The sequence below is a fragment of the Sabethes cyaneus genome, chromosome 2, assembly GCF_943734655.1.
Source record: "Sabethes cyaneus chromosome 2, idSabCyanKW18_F2, whole genome shotgun sequence".
NCBI lineage: Eukaryota > Metazoa > Arthropoda > Insecta > Diptera > Culicidae > Sabethes > Sabethes cyaneus.
In genome coordinates, this window is record NC_071354.1 from 119,668,181 (window position 1) to 119,684,612 (window position 16,432).

Genomic DNA, 16,432 nt, shown 5'->3' on the forward strand with positions numbered 1-16,432 from the left:
AACGATGCAACGATGTCAGAATCAAAGATCTCACTTTCATCACTTTAATTCGACGGTCACTCCGAGTGGATTCAGAGCTACTTCCAGGTTTCGTTCCCCGAAGAAAAATCTGGTACAAACTTTCATTATCGCCGGTCACCAAATCTCTCCTTCTCTTCACACGTTCCGGGTATCGAATGCTCAGTATAGCCTAAAATATTGATGTTTTTGTTAAGGTATTTTAAAATATGTACCGTCATCCGGGGATACTTGCAACACCGGGGTTACTTGCAACACTTTTGCGCATCGCGCTTTTGACAGCTCTAACGCATTTGTTGGTTAACATAACCATTTGTAGTCAATGGGGTTTTATAGAAGGGACGTTTACCTATTGTTTAGTTAGGTTTAATCCATTATATAATTGATTTGCTTGTTTTTATACGACTGGAAAGTAATTTCATTTTCAGAGTAGAAAAAATAGATGCGCAAAGTTGCGTCAGTGCATTGACATGAAATTATTTTTTATCGTTTGGTTCCTGTACACAATTAGTACATCATATAAGATAACAAACAGCAACTTTGATCTTTATTTATATTTTGAACTTGGGGAAGTGACGATGAATTCGTGATGTTACTTCCAATATGGCACGGCTTGCAGCACTTGTAAAATAGATAATTAGAGTAATAGACAGTATGTAAACAGTATGTTTGCATCTGTACGATGTTATTTTGTCTACTGCCACCTCCAGATAAATTAAAATTGTGAAAAATTCCACGTGCCTTGAAACGGCAATTTGAAGTTCGCCGACATGTTGAATTTTCTCCGAATATCTTTAAAAATCAGAGGGGTTGTGTACAAGACACGACCGTATATATAGGTGACGCAGGACTACGTAAGTCTCTTCGTAGTGATAGTAGCATATATTCATGCTTGTAATCATTCGATTCTTCATGTATATGCATGCTATATGCAACATATATACATGCTACTTGCGTTGTATGTAACATTTATCAAAATAGTAACATTGCATACGTTCAATTCTCAAAAGATTGTGCATTTGAAAACAATATAACAAAATCAAGAACACAAACTATTACTTTCCTGCTAGCTTACTGAAATTAAAGATTGTTTTTATTATCCATGGTTTCCCACGTTGAAAGGATTTTACCAATTCAATCCTATTTTATCAACAGCACATCTTTTCACTGCACTTCTAATGAAACGGCAAGCATGCGTATTCATACAGAGCCGTATTATAACCGAACACTACAGCTGTAGCACATTTTTCCAACACAGATATCAAATTCGCCTAGGTTTAATCGTCACGCAGTAAAGAATTTGCGATCTGTTTGGACAACAAACTTGTGTCATTTTTTCTGGCACACTTCCCTAACACAGACATCAGATTGGAATAGGTTTAATCGCGTTCGTAAGAAATCTGTTGGCACGAGGGGGCTTTGTCACTCTCTCTGGCGTACTTCCCAAGCAAGGACATTAAAATGGTATAGGATTAGATCATCGTAAAGAATCTTCCAACCAATCACGAAGCGAGAATTCTGGTAAAACATAGGCTCATTATTTTCAATTTTTCAATAGTTCAACATCAAGAATCCATTCTTTTCTTTATTTGGGTCAATTCTTAGAAGATTTTCCGATCGATTGGTGTAAGAATATTGAAAATCGATCGGAAAACTTCTGAGCTATTAGCACTCAAAACCTTTCATTTTTCGTGACGCTCACATTTTTTGATTTTTTGGAATGACACCCAATCTCAAAACTTGCCGTAAGACGTAGTCCTACGTCAAAAAACGATAGACAAAATTCGGAAACAAAACATGCCTCCAGTATCACTTGTTTTACTAGAAATATACTCAAAATATCTTAAAATGCTCATTCGCGGTTTGAAATCAAATTTAAAATCATAAGAAACGCAAAATCAAGAAAGTGTTGCAAGTAACCCCGTTTACTGGGTAACTTGCAACATCCCTATTTTCGGTTCATTCTACAGGCTCATTTAGTTGATATTTTTTCTCATAATGATAAATCAAAAGTACTGACCACTACACAAGTTTTGACTACTTACACTTGGATTTAAACGGTACACTTCGAAAGTTATACCAAGTTAAAGTTCAAAAGTGTTGCAAGTATCCCCGGATGACGGTATATAATTTTGCATACCTCCAGCTCGAAGACGCCGATGTGATGCCTGATCGACAACTACAAAGCAATCCGGTGAAAAGTGCCGGGAACAAATACAAAAAATTCTACGTGTCCGTAGTAACTTGTTGTCCCAAAAACTTCAACCATTTGATATTCAGTTCTTTTTTGGTCGGGAACCGATGAAAAGAAATCCTCTGCAGATCGTTTATTCCTTGGAATTATTTTGCTACGGCAACATTGGAACATGGCACTTCGACATGTTGCTAAAAGTAAACAACGAGAGGTAAATATTCAGCAAAAATACAACGAATATACTTACAATCCCAAGTAACATTTTTGTTGTATAACAGCTTATTAAACTATGCAGCTGATTCCCGTGGAACAAGTGCTTGATAAGCTAATGTACAACAAAAATGTTACTTGGGATGTGACGAACAAGACCTCCGCTATTGAAAGCACAAGTAGTAATTTTGCCACACGTTAATCACAGTTTCGCTATTTTTAACTACGTAAAACAGTTCAAAATTCGATCCGATTGCGAAAACTCATACGAATCCGGCAAATTTTCATAACTAACTAAGGTTGTATTAGTGAGTTTGTGTTTGACAGAAGAAATATAATTTACCATGCTTTTAAGGTACCTTGGTAAACGTCAGCGACAGCATGTCCGGGGCTCAAAATTTGTCAGCGGGCGCAAATCAGACTGCTGGCAGTTGAGTGAAACGCAGTGCTGACATTCTATCTCATTTTCGCACACACGAGATGTTGGCGGTGAAAACATGGTTGTCTGCCGATGGGGTGGTCAGAATCGTAAATTGTATTCTCACCTAAAAAAAGATGAGGTGAGTTGTGAATAGGGCCCGATATCTATACAGTGCAGAGTGCGTGGTATATGAATTCTTTCCTCTCTAAATGTAAAACCCAGGTTCCATTAAACTTATTATGCATTAATCGTTTAACAATAATGACAATATTAGCATTTTACATAATAATTTTTACATTTTATTGCACGATGGATAAATTTCACTACTATGATACTGAACCTGAATCTCGTTTTTGTGTTTATTCTCTTAACGTTGGTTTATTCTTTGGCAAAAACTATATAAAGTTATTGTGATGCTTTAACCATTAGCCTAACAGATATGATACAATACGATAAATTACACGCATAACTTTTGCAAATATAGACACAAAGCCCTGTGTATCAGCTCATACTGTTCAGAATTTTGAACCATTCCTCCTCTTTGTAGTCTCAAGTTACATACAATTCCAAGTATGTCGACGCAGACTTGTCTGCTTTTTTTCCAAATCGGAGGCAGATGTTGCTCATCTTCGACTGTAGATGTAAACAACATTGAATTTTCTTCTAAACAATTATTTGAATTTTCATGGTCTGTCTTGCTGCTATTAAACGAATGTCGCATTTGACTCAATCCATTCAGAATAGCGAGAAGACAACCAGTTCTCCCGATTCCAGCCGAACAATGTATAACTGGTAAAGTGCAAATTCTGTTCGAAGTGATATTTGTAACATTACTAAAATCTTTTGAACAATCTCGATCGAGTATATCTAAACTCATATCCAGTAAAACATCTATATCGTCCGGTGAGCGATGATCTGGCCAATCTGGAAACCAATAGTGATACACCATAAAAATATTCCGATGCTCTGTCATTTCGCTTTTTTGTTGAGCCCCATAAATTACTAATAGTTTGCGCATAGTATATCCATTTTTGCGGCAAATTCCTAAATTGGTAATTATAAAATAATTTTCGAAAATAGTGGGCTTGAAAACAGTAGTTTCCAAGTTGGCCAAAGTCTCCTCAACTATGCTCACGTAACTACTCGAAGGATGTTCAGTGTCACATGTCGTTCCTCTGCTGAATAATAAACTCTCATTGCATTGCAAAGGAAAATATATCGCACACTTTTGCCTATTATTTTCGACAAGATCTGTAAGCATAACTATTTTTTGTTCAACTTCTAATCCCTTTAGGCAATGTTGTTTGGCCGTATTCATGATATTTTGATGTACCATCAACCAGAACTCGTATATCGTGTTATTCATCGGACCTTGAGTTGCAATATACTTATTATTGGTATAATCCGGTCCCTGAAATAGCATAAATTGAGCAATACTTTTAACATACGATAAATTTAAAATACCTTTATTAGATTGGCATTAATGTAGGGCTCACTTGTCATTCCAGACTCTGCTGCAAGTATAAACCTGGTATTTTCGTTGGGCAAAATAGTTCTATAACGATTTTTTGGTTGCGATCCGAAAACCATCGGTTTTTCTTGGTGGTTAGTTGGCAGATCCCAAAACTCTTGATGAATTTTAAGAATCATTTTCCTTTGTTCTTCGTCTGCCAGCTCGTGACCATGATCATCTACTGGTTCTGAAACGATACACCCTGTCGAATTATCTGCTTCTTGATTCTGTGCATTGCGGGCCAAGCAATGATTCGATTTTACTTCTAGCGACGCATTTCCGTTTCTCGTTTTATCAGATCTATAATAGCTCTTTTCAAATATACAATGAAGATTTTGTATATAGTTTTCTGAAAGTAGATTCGATGCGTTTTGAAGAAACTGGATGTTGGCAAGGTATATTTTAAAATCTTCACTTGTAGTTTGAGGACTGAGCGGTTTAGTTGTAATTTTTCGTACATTGGTATTACTAATACTCATCGTATTAACAGCCTCTACTAAAGAATCTACACAGCTACAGCAACAATAATTACAGCATGTAAATTGTGTGAGGTTATTCGCTGATGCAGTAGAAACAACCGTAGATTTAAATTTAAAATTATTTTTGCAGGGTACGTTCACTTTGTCTGACACAGTTGCCTTTCCGGCCATACAGGCACAATCTATTTTATGAAAAGCGTAGTGCTTCTTCACATTTTCTGCAGAACCTGTGGATGAAATCAAAATAACCCTTATTGGGAAATTAGGTAAAACTAAATTAAAAACAATCTTATTAAAAATATATTTTTTTGTGATACTCTTAAAGAAAAAAAAAATTCACCTAGCGGATAATTACAAAATATAATTATTATTCTCTAAATATAACATAGTTATTCAAATTATTTATTAACGCAAATACTCCACAAATACGTATTTCAACTGTTACTTAGTGCTTTGGTAATTTGAGTGAAGCAGCATTGGTGTCTTTACAGAGTGTCTACTCAATTTCGAAAAAATAACTCTGAGTTTTCCAGGTTTGGACAAAAAATCCAACTCAAATTACGTTTACCCATTGTGTTATTCAAGAAACAGTTCCAGCAAACAATATACAGATATTTTTAAAATATGCGAGTCGCTCTTCAGCTGCGAACAGCACGAGACGCATATCTGGTCGTTCGTAGTGGCGAATATTGTACGGCAACGTTTTAGCGCTTGTACCGGCTATTTTAACACTGACGAACTGACGTGACACGGACGTTTCATTTTTGACTCACAAGATCTTTACTTGCTTTACAAGCGAGCGTTCACTTATGTCAAACAGCAGAGCGATGTTCAAAAGTAAAGGAGACGGTTGTACGACTTTTTCCTGAAAACTGTTTTCTCGAAAATGATTTTCCCGAATGACATTTGCTCGAGTGTATTATTTCCCCGAAAAATATTTACCCGAAGAACACCATCCCCGAACAGACTATTTCGCCGAATTATTTTTCACCGAACTGACTATTTTCCCGAATTATTTCTCTCCGAACGGACTATTTTCCCGAAGTGTTTTACCCTGAATCAACATTTTCCCGATTTGGGGTCTATTCTGCGAGGCAAGTGAGGTGAAAAGTTAAATTTCGGTGAGCATTTATTTCCGTGTTTTGCAAATCGAGTGACATGCCGCCCATGCCGCGAAAGGTCCATGTGAAAACTTCAATGTTATCCCATTCGACTCGATTAACGCCGAACGAAACGCGAGTGGCGAAGCAAAGCCTAGATGCTACATTACGTTATCGAAACTTGACCTTCTGTTTTTATATGACAGACTTCGCAGCCAGCTATTAGAGTACAGGGCAATTGCAGGGCTAGTTGAAACGCGAGTGGCAGCAAATTTTAATTTGTCGTGTCACGTCACTCGCCTCGCAGAATAAGGCCCGTTGATAAGAATATTTTTAATGTGTTCAAAGTTATTCTCGCGCGTTTTATAAGGATATCTAATAATAAAGGAAACCAAAAGCATATCGTGAAATCCGAATTTGACAACATACATTTTTAGGTGTGTTAGCAAAAATGAACCGATGAGTGTCGTTCATTATAAGAAGGTGGCATAATGGCAAATGTTTCGTAGATGATTCAGGGCGAGACGGCCGTAGGCCGCGAGTGTTCGCCGGCTACCCGCCGTCGGAAGCGCCGGCCACTGCGGGGGGCAGCCCCCCCGCAGAAATCCCCTCTATCTAGGGGCATGCGTTTTCCTAGGTTTACTGACTAGTAGGGGTTATCTCTTAGTAGAGTCCGAACGAGCGGCAGCGAGTAAGGACAGCATATACCCGACCATTGCCTAGGTCGAATTACTCCATTTCATAAACTTTAAAAGATTTTTAGGAAACTATAATGTGATAACCCAACTTATACGATCATGGAATAGTTGTCGACCAACATTTGAAAAGGGCGGATAAGCCAACTGTCAAACAGAACTAGTGAGTTTTTTTTGCAGGAGCAGCATAGGAAAATGAACTCTCACTCGTTCTGTTTGACAGTTGGCTTATCCGCCCTTTTCAAATGTTGGTCGACAGTTTTTTTCTTACACATGAGATATTATTCCACAGAAAAACGGACATAACATTCACTGTCCCGTTCTTGTTCGTTTGAACAGTAATTTAATATTTAGTGTGGGTTAGGAATGTCTCCGTATTCGTTAAAGTGGTGCTTTTTAACGAAAGAAGAGAAGGCCACTTATTAACTTATTAATAATTGCATGTTAGAGGGATATTCCATTTTTAAGTTGATATTTTGGAATGTCGATCACAAATGGTGCTAGTATTAATACTAAATGAATCGTTTGTTTGAGAAACCCCACAAACGCCATTTTTAGGAAAATTGACTTTTTAACAGTTTTCGAATCCTTGAGGATATCTACACCTTCCCTCAAATTTCCAGACAAAGTTAGTTCCACGAACCCCTTTTAATTGGGGTTGCGAATATCCGTTTGTTTGAGAAACCCCAAATATCCATGTTTCCGATAATCACCTAGAGCGGCGCTGCGATAGGTATAAAATTATCATTCAATATCTACGTGCAATGTTGTAAGTAGTATTCGCAACACAATTTAATAGTATAAAAATGTCTTCGGAATCGACAAATTACGAGTTGGAGATAGTCAAAAAGAAGAAAGATAGTGTTCGGCGGACTACAGAATACAAGGCGATAACTTTCACCTTTCGTATAAGAACGGCGTATAAAATCGAAAAGAAAAGGATGTTTTAACTGTAAAAGTTAGAGCTGATTGCAAATGCAGATAATCTTGGATTAGTTGGTCGACAAGATAAACGTAAATAAACCGTTCTTGTAATCTAGATACAGTAAAAACTGTTGCAATCGCGTTCCAGAAATCGACAGACTAAACTATCCATGCGTTTCTCACAAAAGCAGTAACCCTCCATTTACTATACAATGTTAATAATAGTTAATCTTTTTTGTTAACTCGTTGCTTTTCCTAATGTGAGTAAACCGTCGAGCACTCCCGAGTAACTGTAAAATCAATAGTTTATCCGTTCGAAGTATTTAAGGTGCTGTTCACGTATCTCCATTTCCTTTTGGTATAACGTAATTTGAGAACAGACCCTTGTTCTCAGATTTTGTTCCATAATCATAGTACGGTTGTTCTCCAAGATTATTTTATTTTCTGGTTATATCTTTAATTACTACTAGCAAAGTATCTAGGTATTCTATTCGATGTGAATTCGTGTTACTCTGGTCCATTTATGCAATTCAAAAACCGCTGTTATTCCATTTACCTTTTATTTTTTAATAGGTAAATGAAAACCATGATAAAAATTTCTATTAAAAAAATATAAAACTTTTTCTAAAACTTGTATTATTCTACTTCAATTTTTTTTATAAATAATATTTAGCGCCCCTCCCCTCTTCTTCTTCTTAGCGGTACGTACTTTTTTAACAGCCACAGTGATATATGGTAACAAATTACATACTATGATCATGAAAAGATCATAAGTCTGACTAGAAACGGCCTAAAACTATGTAAGTGCACCATCAATTTCTCGTTTGTTTGAGAAACCCCAAATATCCATTAAATGTAAAGCCTTCTAATTTTAGTTAGAATCATTGTTTTGATCAAAAGATAAGTCTACATAATGTATTTTAGATATTAGCATAGAACCTCATACCAAAAAATATAGGGGTTGGTTCAAAATTTTGAGAAAATCAGTTTTTTGTTGTTTTCCAACCATAGTGTCGAGTGGACTTGTGGGGTTTCTCAAACAAACGATTCAAATGTGCGTGACATTTTTTATCGAATTTTCTTCAAAGAGTTATGTCTGTTTGTGATTATACTAAGGGACCTGGCAATTATACTAAGGAAAAAAGGTCAAAGGCCGAAGTATTCAATTCAACCTCCCGTTGCAAACAATCCGGATACTGTCAGCAATTCAGATATTTTAGGATACATCAAATATCAATGGTCAATTTCAACAGTTTGCAAGAAATTATTTTGAAAAAAATAGTGGTATTTTTTGGCAGTTTATTTAGCGGCATTTTAATTTAATGGAAGCTAATGAAAGCGCTAACACATTTAAAACCTGGCCAACGCACTACTCGCTGGCTAAAATGTCTCGTATTAGCGGTACCCGCCTCTGTAATTACGGAAATCGTAAATTCAACTAGAAATCATATTTCTTCCCGAGCAGGAGCGAAGAGCAAAATAATACAAAAACAATATCAAACTATGGTATATTTTGTTATTGAATAGATATGGAGATACATTGATAACACTTTTTGTTGTTGAGTAGATATTTAAAACAGTGGTTGTAAGATGAGTATAATAACTGATTTTGTTATCATATCTTATTTTGGCCTTAAAATGACATTCGATATGTTTCATACAATATTTTTATTGATTAAAGAAATTTTAGATTATAAATATTTGATAAAAGGATTTTTTAATATCTCATATACTACTTTATTTGTTATTTAATATCTTAATAATACTAAAATATGTTATTCTAAACTCTGAATACAGTCATGTTATTGCTTTGTTATTCAAATAACACAAGTGGTTATTCTTTTAGCCTTAAAGGAGTAAAATTTTGATATTATTTTTTGTTATTTTACCAACTATGTCAGCCAAAACAAGACCGAATTTTGATATGAGTTATTCGACTTCCAATTGTAAGGAGGATTCTTGTAGGGTCTCCAAATACCCAGCTTTAGCGCCAGACGATCACTCGTCTGCCGGGATTACGGATCAGTTTGCCCAGGCTAGCACGTTTTCCTAACCCTACGTCAGAATCCCCTCCAAAACTGCAATTCCCGAACTCCAAAGTACCAAATCCTTTCGCTTCCTGATTTCTTCGAATAATTCGAAATTCGAATAAATTACTAAATTCTTTACTTTTCACCTCCTCTTTCTATTTCGAAAATTTCAACCGTTTCGTTTAAACCAAACTAAATTGCAGCGAAAAGTAACTATTTCCACCAATCTCTGTTTCCGGGCAAATTAGCGAATTTAAATTTAATTTTGTTTAATTTCCCTTTTTATTTTCCGATCTCCCTTTTCTCTCCTAGCTTCTTCTACCTCTCTGAGATACTATCAGTGGATCTCCCGGAGCGAACTCGCTTGCCAACGGGATCGATCGGGCTGATAATATCTCCAAGGGTCGTTTGTGACGTCACTATTTTCCTAACCACTCTTTCTCGCGTGAGTCGTCCTATCGTGTATTCTCCCACCCTACTGAACAATTTTACTCCCTACTAATGTCAATGTTGGGGGGGGGGACGCCCAGTGAGCGACACGAGGCTGCGAGATGGTGGCGTAACCTCGGCTCTGCTGGGGGCCACGGCAAACGGTAGCGACAAAAACGAGCAGCGATAGCAACCGCGTGGTACAACAGCAACGGGTTGGCTGCTTCACACGTTCAAGATCGGGACTGCAATTCCGCGTGAGCCGAGCGGATCGCACTGGCGGTTGGAGTCTTTCCCCACGTAGATCACTCGTAATCCTGACAACCACCTTAAGGGCGAGTGGTGCTTACGAGGTCGAGATCTTTTCCACAACCGATGACAACCGCTCTCTGAATGCACCTATAGAAGTACGCAACCTCAAAGCGATAGGTGCACCCAGGGGATCCGCCGAGTCCACCGATCGAACCAGATTCGTCCAGCGACGAATCGTGTTTCTCCTGACGAATTCCCAATGCACGGGACTGCTCACGTGGTCGCTGCGAACTGAGAATTTTGGTTAGCACACAACACATAAACCAACATGACATAACCCATTTACCTTTTGTCTTGGCTTATAAAGCCCACTATTGTCCCGACTCACGACTTAGCTTTATCTATATTACCTATTACGAAATTCAACTAATTAAAATTCTTTGGCATCCAATAATTAAAATTCCCTAACTTACTCGCTACTATTTTAGTTAAGCACTTGACTCACGACTTTATCTTTAATAAATTAAACTCAGCGAATTCTGGAAAATTTAAACCAAAATTTAATTTAATCCAACCAATATCACATCACTTTTCCTACTTTAAATGATTTAACGAGGAGTTGCACTTCGCTACACTTTATTTTGACTTGTTAACATCTCGACGGTCTAAGTGGGAAAGAACCGCCTTGATGTTACCCAGACTCATCTAGCCTGTAAGTTTTCTTATTCCTGATCTTGTTCTTATTTTTATTTCTTATCCTAGATTGTGTTTCCGGTTTCTTGAAAACCCATTCTTATTTCTAGTTTTCTGTCATCCATAGGTGACTGTAATCCCCTACACGAAAGAATTTCCACCCATAACCCTCAATCGTCAGTTGATAGTTCTTTCTATTGGTTCGAGCACTGGTGGCATACTTAAAGGCTAATGTCCATATGTACTAACGTTACTTATGTAATGACTCATTACACAATAACACATTTTGATATCATTTTGTTATTCGCTCCTGCTCGGGTTGTTTGACAATGACAATATATTTTATGCTTGTGTTAGTAATTGAGAAGACTGTAACAATCGGTTTTTTAAACATCCGGAATCGTTTTGGAACTGTTAAAATCAGACAGGATGTTTATGAAAATTACCCGGCATAAAGAGAATAATTTATCCAGACCCGTAGGCGAGCACAATTTACCTCTATAACGGTTCATTTTGCATTGGCTGCCGATCGTGATAACAGCAACAGAGGTGGCACGCGTCGCGCTACGGTATATCGATAAACCTATTCAGCATTGTGGTGGAAGGATAGAATCTCGAGCATAATCAATCAATGAGCTGCACGACGGTCTAATAATCTGCAGACCGCAGAGCTACGACAATCTTATATGGTCTTCAAATCGGTGCAGCATGTCCTGGCAAAATTAAAAAGATCAGCTGTAAAAGCTTTTTTTAATCGTGTTATAGGGTAGAAGTGCCAAATATAGTTATAGCACCAATCATGGTAATACACGAGAGCCTATTGATCTTTTAACATAGATAACATGCTGTTCTTAATTCCTAAATACATTTTTAGACATGAACAAACTCTCCTGCACCAATTTATCGGATTACTTTTAGGGTGGACTTGTTCTTTATGTGAAAAAACATAGTTTAAAAATTTCATGTCACTGTGATGCTTGTTTCTTAGCGATTCGGTAAGGTACACGTAATCGTAATTAAGACATTTTTGACATATAAACTACATTTTCTGAAAATAAAACCGCATGGGGGAATTAATTGCTACTTTCTTAACGTAGTCAAAGAAAAATTAACACGATTTTAACCAAGAATAGTTGATTTTATGTATTACCATGATTGGTAACATTTCATAACGGCGCGCCAATCATCGTAGTAGGCGATGCCCTATCATCGTAGCATATGAAATCTGTCTTTCTCATTGTTGTCACTTTTGGTAATAGTGCATTTTTCACAGTGTGTGATTCAAAACTAATTTGTTTGATTAGCTTTTGCTGTCAATAAAATATCAGGTATGAACAAAAAATAGCCGCATATTACCTAAATTCCTATATTCACAATATTTGATTTACATTCTACAGCAGCGTTTCCCAAATGGGGGTTCGCGAACCCCCGGGGGTACGCCAAAAATTTAGTTCGTTGCAGAATGGTATAGGGAATTCCGCCAAGGGGTTCGCGAAGCAAAATAGGTTGGGAACCGCTGTTCTACAGTATGGCTCCACAGCTAAAGCAAATTTCCCGCAAACATTACTACGAAGAAGATATTGCCCGTTGTATCGAGGTCATCGATTCCAGGATGACGGTTTACGCAGGTTGCAAACAGTTTGGGATTCCGATGTCCACTATCGTTTACAGGAGAAGTGGACATTGGAAACAAAAGTGCAATCCGGGACCATCCCCTGTGCTTTCAAAACAAGAAGAGCAGCAAATTGTGAACTGGTTGAACGGTATGCAGGATCGGGGTTTCCCTGTTTCCCGACATGCACTTCTGTTCAAAGTGAGTGAATACCTAATATCAAATGAGCGGATCACACCGTTCCGTAATAATCGGACAGGTAAATACATTAATAAGCAACTAATTCGATGTGGGACCAGCAGGGATCATGAGAGAGCACGTTGAAAAATTGTTTGAGGTAAACGGTGCTCGCGTATTACAGTCGTACTTCTGATTAATCAAAATTCTCATCATGATCATTCTACTGATCCCGAAAAGTTTCTAAACATCATACAAGCATACTAAATATGTTATTCATTTTTAGGACGCAGATGGATGGCTGGTTTTATGCGCCGCAATCCCGGATTTTCTATCCGCACACCAGAAGCGGTATCCTTAGCGAACGGTCGGTGTAACCTAGGAACCGTTTCTAATTATTTTTAATAATAAAATTAAAATGATGTATTTTTCATTACTCATTTTCGTCTATTTTAAATTATTAATCGATTTTGATTGATTAATTAGTCTTCGGTGTTCCAGTATACTACCACAATTGGTTCACATATAACGAAATGTCAGAAACACTACTACTATAATGGGTACATTGCAATGATATTTTCAAATCAGTTTTTTGATACCTTTTATCGAAAAATCATCAAATTTGGATCCTGATTTCTTTTCTACTGATCCCAAAGTACTGGAATACATATAGGTATTATACGTTTTGAGTCATAATTTGTCTTAATACGTATATTTTTCTTAATAGATGACATATCTCCACCATATTTGGTACATCTACTCCAGAACCACTCGCGTCTGTCGGCCTACTCAATTGTTAGATATATGTTGTCCTTACTCGCTGCCGGTCGTTCAGCACCACTAAGGCATAACTCCTAGACTCCTACTAGTCAGTACTATAGCCCCTCGCAGGGGCCGGCGCTTTCGATAGCGGGTCGCCGGTGAACACTCACAGCCTGCGGCTGGCTCATCCTGAATCTTCAAGGAAACGTTAGGTGTACCGTAAAACGGGGTAGCATTGATCAGTTCAGGAAAGTTGGCAGAAGTTGTTAATTTCACTTATTTATGAGATTGGTTTAACTGATCAATGTTATCCAGGTGATCAATGTTACCCCGTTTTACGGTATTAGAAATTTACAAATCAATTTCTATCAACGGTCCTCATGACGATTCAGAAGGTCCTGTTACAAATACAAAAACTAGCTGTAAAAGTTTTATTCTGAGACATCAAAGTTCATCAAAGTGGCATTTTTTTGGTTACAGGACGAGAGAAATGCCGAACAAAGTACTAGGAGCGAACTTCCACCAACACACATAGAAGGAACTTCAACCAATACACGTCTAGTCAGACAGGAAGAAGATAATACAACAAATTGAGTCTTGAACACTTGAAACTGATTTTCGTAAAGGTTTGTGGGGAACTGGCATTCGAGAAACTGGTTTTCGGGAAACTACTACTTTCCATAAACTGTATTTCGAGTAACTAGTGCTTTCGGGAAAACTGCTTTTCGGGAATTTAGTACATTCGAGGAACTAGTATATTCGGGAGAATATTTTTCGGGGAAACCTCATTCGGGGAAACTGTTTTCGGGAAAACGGGTTTCGGGGAAAAGTCGTACAATCAAAGGAGACAGATTTATGCAAAATTCAGTTTATTTCGCCGAAAATCTGTATGAATATCGGAAATAATTCGGTAATTCTTTGTGTATTGCAGAAACAAAGGATAAAGTAATTTTTATAAAGGATTTTATTAATTCAGTGTGTTTTTTATTTTGTCGTGTCGGTCACACATAGTTAGTGAATGACATTCTGCCAAACCTGTTCTCTACTTTTCCAAGATACAGCAATTGTGCAGATGGTGTTACTGTTTAAGGGGACATAAACGACTGAAAATTTTGAAGAAATCAATTTTTTTATTTCAGATTTTCAAACTTTTTATGTACCTTTTTCTCAGGAACTACACAACGTATTGGAACAAACTTTTTTTTTGTTTTGTTGGTAGCAGCTTGGCAAAGACTTCTATAACTTTTGAGGTTTGCAAAGGAAACACAGCCTGAGAAAAACGAAAAAGAAGAAGAAAAGATGGCTGAAAAAATAAAATTCTGTCTTTTTTTTTCTTTTTTCTCTGGCTGTGTTACATTTACAAACCTCAAAAGTTATAGAAGAGTTTGCCAAGCTACTACCAACAAAACAAAAAAAAAGTTTGTTCCAATAGGGGAGAGCAGTCAACAGTGAGACAACAGGAACAGTGAGTCAACGGGAATAGCTACGTCATAAAACATTCAAGATCCATGATATTTTCATGCAAAGTCAAGTTTGTGAACCTACATTGCATAATGTAGTTTCAGAAAAATTTGTTGATTTTTTAACATATTTTGCAACAAAAATTAGTTTTGGGAGGGTCAAAGTAAATTTTTTTTGAGTGGTTTTAACCCAAAGGGTCATTCACCAAAAGTAAATTTTGTTGCAATCATTTTCAAGTGATTTTCAACAACAAAATACATATTAAATTAAAACTAAAATTACTGCATGACATCACATACTAATAAGAGTAAATATTCAAAAAAAAATATGACAATCGAATTGTTTGCTAACTCCGCTAGTTCACTATTTTTCATAAAACATTCCTATTGGCAACTGTGAGACACTGAGTCGTGGGTAACACAGAGACATAGCTTTTGCCATGCAAATTTTTTTGAAATTTTTTTTTGTGTTCAATTGCAAATCAATCCATAGGAATTGACTGTAAATGAATTCTGAAGTGTAAGTTAACAGTTAGATGTCCAGGACTTGTCCTTTATATGAGCATAAATGTATGTGTGAAAATAATCGGAATTTTCAATCATGCTCATAGTAATGTATGCTTTATAGACACAATAAACAACAGGACACAATAAACATGTTCTTTATTACCCAAAAATATGGTTTAAATCGATTTGAAAGAGGTGTCGCAGTATGCAATACTCGTTGTCTCACTCTTCCCACCTATTGGTTAACAGTGAGACAAAAATACACCTCCACGTTTGTGGTTGTAACTAATTTAACTTATAATCAAAACGACTGAAACTTTTTTTCAGGTAACTAGAAGGATATACCTTTCAAATAGATTGAAGAGCGCGTTGGTAGCTATCATCAAAAAAAATTTAAAATTTTTGGAAAAAAGTGTCTCACGGTAGACGTTTCTCCCCTACGTTGTGTAGTTTCTGAGAAAAAGGTACATAAAGTTTGAAAATCGTGGTTTTCCAGGAGCGGCGTTTTATTCCGCCGAAGTTGTTCCACGCCGCACTAGAATGCTTATGTGTATGATCGTTTTTCGGCCACTTCCCTTCATTACAAATTTAGTATCAAAATAAGCAGACAAGACTGCAGAATCAAAATCTGAAATAAGAAAATAAAGATTTTTTTCAAAATTTTTGGTCGTTTACGTCCCCTTAACGTATGTTGATTCAAATTTTCGGACGCAAGCTTTTTAAGGAAAATGTATGTAAATGTATGTAGAATGTCATGTCGGTTCGTCGGTGATTTTAATTCGCGAAAGCAAGTTTTTTCCGCTCATGGTCAGATAGCGACAAACACGGAGCGTTTACGTTTGGATTTCAATAGCCAGATAAAGGAATATCGAATATCTATACTTAGAGCACAGACAAACAGACATAACTCTTGGAAGAATAATCAACAAAAATTATCGTACCTCACATTTAGCCTG

General features: G+C 36.9%; 1 protein-coding gene across 4 annotated transcripts in view; it reads right to left on the reverse strand.

Annotated features, from left to right (window-relative positions):
• Positions 1-2,334: 2,334 nt before the first annotated feature.
• Positions 2,335-16,432, reverse strand: part of LOC128738986 (uncharacterized) — a 92,587-nt gene continuing 78,489 nt past the window's right edge. The window contains exons 3-4 of one of the 4 annotated variants that reach the window (XR_008412135.1): positions 2,766-2,967; positions 2,335-2,403 (exon numbers count right to left, since the gene is read on the reverse strand). Coding sequence is in view for 3 of the 4 variants with exons in the window: in XM_053834511.1 (XP_053690486.1) it covers positions 3,301-4,254; positions 4,308-5,062 (1,709 nt within the window). In the remaining variant the exon portion in view is untranslated. Of the gene's footprint in view, positions 2,404-2,765; positions 2,968-3,088; positions 4,255-4,307; positions 5,086-16,432 lie in introns of those variants that run through there. The other 3 variants (XM_053834511.1, XM_053834513.1, XM_053834514.1) reach the window with 3 other exon arrangements.